The 5,663-nt window shown below is 32.0% G+C and overlaps 1 protein-coding gene across 1 annotated transcript; it reads right to left on the bottom strand.

Annotated features, from left to right (window-relative positions):
- Positions 1 to 196: 196 nt before the first annotated feature.
- On the bottom strand, positions 197 to 3,608 carry LOC105625208 (solute carrier organic anion transporter family member 5A1-like; the record flags this gene model as incomplete). The annotated part of the gene is made up of 10 exons (XM_012206549.1): positions 197 to 489; positions 569 to 720; positions 802 to 990; positions 1,078 to 1,267; positions 1,360 to 1,902; positions 2,018 to 2,251; positions 2,355 to 2,462; positions 2,762 to 2,977; positions 3,105 to 3,248; positions 3,392 to 3,608. Coding segments are annotated over 10 exons (2,286 nt in total), but the record flags the coding sequence as incomplete, so codon positions are not given.
- Between the last annotated feature and the right edge of the window lie 2,055 nt (positions 3,609 to 5,663).

Genomic DNA, 5,663 nt, shown 5'->3' with positions numbered 1-5,663 from the left:
GTGTGTGTGTGTGTGTGTGTGTGTCGCGCGTGCGTGTGTGTGTGTGTGTGTGTGTGTGTGTGTGTGTGTGTGTGTGGTGTGTGTGTGTGTGTGTGTGTATTCGGATATAATTCAGCGAGTAGATATAATTTGTCACAAATTTATATATGACCAATTTGATATATTTATTTCTACAATTTCTAATATAAAATAAACATTAAACATTGTGGTTATGATTTTCTGTCATACCACTTGAAAGTTTGATCTCGACATCTGGTTCTTGTAAAGCAAGTGGCGCTTGCCTTGTATCGGAAACTTCAAGTTCCATATTTTTTGAGCGATTTGTTGTCTCCAATGAATCTTGCGTTTGATTTGAAGACCCTGTTTCCTCGAGATTCGTTGACTTGGTAGGTTCTGTAGGCGACGATATAGAGGATGGAGTTGCAACCTCGGAATTTAGTAAAGTCGCATCACCATCTCCTCCATTCTGATGTGGTTTCTCTTCGAATACTGCAGCGTATACAATAAATAATGAGAATTATCATTGCATTCGAAATATAATATAAATATAATTATTTCAATTACTCACATTTATCTAAACTGATAATTGACCCTACAAACTCATTGACAGTGAAAGATGGTGGTTGATCTTCCATTTGTCTTCTCCTTCTTACAAGCCACCAATCAATCAAAAATAATGCCAAAGCTAAAATTTTTATTCCAGCACATAGGCCGACATATCTAAAATAGTTATGCAACAAAATTATTTACATAAAAAAGAAAAGATTTTTTTACATACATTATATATATTAAGAATATAACCTGTATCTAAATTGTTCAATGTCGTATAGTAAACATCGACCTCCCTTTTCTCCACAGGTGCTCTTCCAGAGCAAACACGTGGAATCAATCAAATTACCAAATAATATTGGTGCTGGTATATAGCCAAATAGTCGAAAAATTACAAATTGCATACCCAAAGCAAAAGATCTTTCTTCTTCGGAAACGGATCTATTTAACAGTTAATTTGATGTGCATACAATTCATATACTCATATATAAATACATATATATGTACGGCGTAAAAATGCTTACTTACCGTAATACTATCATAAGCAAAGGCATTTGAGTCACAGCGACAATAAATGTCATAAAGAACAAAAGAATTAAAAATGGAAATATAGTTTTACATGGTGAAGTACAAGGACCTGCGGTTGCTACTGGCACAACAGTCACTTCTGCAAATTCTGGTGCAGCCGGTGGCAGCACAGTTAAATTGCCATGTATACCTAGAACATAAAAAATTTCAATATACTTTTCCTTGAGAGTACTAATATATCGAGAGTACTAATATACATTGCATTAATATAACAAAACTTACATGCGCAATTTGTAAAATTTGATTTGGAACTGAAGGCAGTGCAACCTGCATGACACGGACTAAAATAAGTCAAACCATTATTTCCGCAAACCGGCTCGACATCCGTCATTCGACATTCACAACCAAAGTTGCATGCGGCAGTGAGATTTACTTGAAAGGGTTCAGGACCCTTCGTAGTACTGTTAAAGTATGGAATAGTGGTCCCAGCCATTTTTACGTTCTCGCAGCCAAGGAAGAATAACAGACCGTAACACACCAGACAAATTATATTTGAGACGAGAACAAATTGCACTGCACCCTTCGGCCTTAGTTCTAAACGTTTGAGCATACATCCGCCAAAAAAAATTCCGATGCAAGCGCCTGGTATAGCGACAGAACCAGTAAAGATGCTGGCTTGACTTTTTCCTAAACTAAATTGTGTTTCAAGATATTTTGGCAGAAATACCACAAAACCAGACACAATCACCAGCTCCATACATGCTCCTAAACATGTTACAACATAGACTGGATTGCAAACAAGTCTCCACATACTTCGAGGAATATCTGTTGTAAGAAAAAGTAACATTAAAAGTCTATAATTGCCATATTATCTATCACATCATTTATAGATTTAACGATAAGAAGTTATTTTAAATATTGAAACAACAGAAAAATTTACCTTTAACATCCTTGCCATAACCGCTATCATTAATAGTCTCTTTCTTAGGTTCTTTCGAATGCTCCTTTTCCTTCTGTGTAATTGATTTATTCTTTTCTATAATTCGTATTTTTTCCTTTTCACGCTGTAGAGTTTTAGGAAAACTGAAGAACGGTATCGCTACTAGAATGAGAAGCAATCCACAAAGAAGAAATCCGCCCCACCACATACCGACCCACCTATGATCTCCGGGATCTATTTCAATTTAATAAAAGAATTTGTAAATTTATACAAATTCGGCAAAAATTATAAAAAAAAAGATAACAATATAATAAAAATATTAAAGATTTTTTCTTACCGATACTTATAATCGTCGCAGAGAATGAATCCATGTGAAAGGATAAAAGATATGCTCCAAGAAGAAAACCTAAAACTGGTCCAAAGGCCGCCATACTATACATACAACCTGAACAAATGAAATAAAAATTGTGAATGATTATTTGTTTATGTATATGTGTTTATGTATGTGTTTTATGCAGGGTTGGTAAAGACTAATGTTTTTTTTTAAGAATAAAACATATTGTATTTCTTCTTAAATATATTTTTAATGCTTCAAATATGCTTTAAACAGTACTATATATAAAAATATATTTAAAACATATTAAAAATATCAATTAATCATATTTTAAATTGTTTAAAACACGTTTAAAATATGTTTTTTAATCCTGGTTTTATGACATTTACCATAATAAATAAAATACTTGCCAATATATAAAGATGCACTTTCTGGTCTCACGTGATCATCTATGTAAGTAGTACCAAGAGTAAATAATGGAGAGCCACCGCATCCTAGTAGTAACTGAGCAAGTACAAATAACATGACAGGTCCGGCTGTCGATGGAGATCCTTGTATACAATTGTCACCTCTTAAATTGTTATGTGGTGCTAAGGGAGGTGAAGATAACCCTGATGAAAGCCGACCTGTAGATAAATTTCCAAGTTAGCAAATATTCAAATTTTCCTTTTTTTATGCTTCTTTTATATGTGTACTAAAATTTATTATCAATTGAAACTAAATTTAAAAATAGCTAATACGATAGATACTTACCCAAACCCATATCTTGTTCGCGTAAGGATACTCCGCGACAGATATTATCTGAACTAGAATGATTCGCAGTCGTCGTCAAGTTGGGTTCTGCTGTGAAATGTGGCACCATAAAGATCATCGATCCCAGTCCCATTATCACTGCACCTAAATCATAAAATATATGATTCAATAAAATAAACACTTACAGTTAGTCATCGACAAACTTTTCTATCTAACTATGTTCAGCATAAAAATCATACATAAACTATAAATGACAGATTAGTCTTTAAATTAAAAACAAAGATTACCTATCGCTATCCACACGGGTATGTGTCTGCGACTACCGAGATAACTGACAAAAATGACAGTGATAACATTGCCAATCTCGTAAGAGCTTGCAATGAGGCCCGAAAGACTGGACGGGATCTCAAACCTCTTCTCTATGGTTGTTATCACAGAATTGATGTAACCTGAGCTAAGTGCTTGTTGCAACGTAACAAGGAACGACAGGAGAAATACGAACACCTGAAATAATCACGTACATTTCTGAGTATAATTTCTACGTGAATGAGTTTAATTTAATTTTATATTATTATACGTTTCAATATCTCTTAAGATTTTAGAATTTAAAGAATAATTTACAATTCTCATGTATTTGTATATCGAATAGTGACTGATATCGGACAAGGATTGTTTAAAATTTTAGATGCAGATGTGACAGCATTTGCAAGCCACTAGCAAATTCATCTGCATGTGAAAATTTCCGCAATTTCTCCATGTCGGGAATAAAGACAGCATTTTTGAGATATTGTGTATTTTCTTATTTAGCTGTTGTTTATGCATGGAGTTAATTTCATCAACCAGTCATTAAATGTAAGTCAATTTCGTTTTTAGTTCACCAATATAAATAACATGTTATGCTTTAAATTGTGGAACGAACAAAAAAATCTTTCTTATTTTTAAAGCTACTTGTTTTATCGTGTTTTATATTGTTTTTCCGTTTCGTTAATTTGTTTTGTTTAATTCATTCGGATATCGGATAACGAAGTAGTGGGCGGTACTAAAAATCTGATAGTCTAAGTAGTCAACGAGACTGAATTTTATGTTTTGTTTTAAGTAAATATGGAAAAGATACAAGGCAATGCGAAGAAAAGAACATAAAATTAATTAGAGTGGATATAAAGAGAGTGAGATCATTTAGCCGGATTATTCTCGTCATTTTGTATCTTATATCTGGAGTACCTATGGAACGCGATTTCTTCGATTTAATCTCTTCTTTCTTTAACGTTGTCTTCTTTCTAACTAATAGTAAGGCGGAGCTAATCAGCATTAGGCACATGCATTGACATCACTCTCTTTATACCCACTCTAAAATTAACTATTAAAAAAATAAAAAATAACGAAATAATAATAACAAAGATAAATGAGGAATATTCTGTTTCGAAAAGTACATTACTTAGGAGATAAATTAAAAACTATTAAAGCAGAGAAGGAGAGAAGGAGATTAAAATTCATAGACAATAGTGACACCTATCAAAAAACATGTTTATCTAATGTTCTTTTCGGAAGAATATCACTCAGAGAATATCATTTGTTTCTCTTAATATCATTTCTTTATTTTTTGCCTCATATTTTCCCCATATTTATCTAGAACGAAATACAGCCAAATCTCATATTTCTGATACTGTCCGCCACTTCATTGTCCAATACTGCTCGAATAATAAGAAAGATTTTAAACACAATTTAAAAAATGAAAACAAATGGTGTTTACATTGATGGAACTAAAAACAAAAATCGATTTATATTTAATAATGTCACTGGTTGGTGAAGTTAACATAAACAACAGCTACATAACAAAAACTCAACTGCCTTTATTCTCAATATAGAGAGATTCCGGCTTTCATGTGGACTTGCCAATGCTTACAAATGCTATGTACACATCTAAAATTTTAAACAATCCTTGTTCGATACCAGCTGCTATCCGATACCATTTGACCTTTCCTCAATGTAAGTATCCCTTCGAGGATTTCACTAATAATATAATTATTCTTAAGCACGTGATATATGTACATATTTTATACATATAAAATATGTACTTTATTATAGATACATACAGGGAGTTCCAAACGACAAATATTTTATAAAGATAAATTCTTTGTAATATTTTAAAATAAAAAATTTAATAGGAAAATATCGAGGCTACGATAATTTTTAAATGAAAAGAGTTTAAAAATTATGAAAGACAGAATTAGAGTTTCGCGTGCTCAGGAATGACAGGATGATCAGTGTAGAGATGTTTCTTTGAACTTCATTTGACAATTACAAAATTCATTTTCATATTGTCCTATTGCCTTTTTGCGTGCGAAATTCTCGGTCTGTCATTCGTAATTTTTAAACTTTTCCCATTTAAAAACTATCATAGTTTCGGTATTTTCGTATTAGACTTTTCATTTTAAATTATTACAAAGAATTCGTCTTTAAAATATTTATCGCTAGTTTGGGACATTCTATATATATCTACATATATATCGCTTAATATATGTATATATATATATATATATATATATATATATATATATT

Source organism: Atta cephalotes (genome assembly GCF_000143395.1).
Source record: "Atta cephalotes unplaced genomic scaffold scaffold00306, whole genome shotgun sequence".
Taxonomy (NCBI): domain Eukaryota; kingdom Metazoa; phylum Arthropoda; class Insecta; order Hymenoptera; family Formicidae; genus Atta; species Atta cephalotes.
This window is presented reverse-complemented; position numbering and strand designations above follow the sequence as displayed.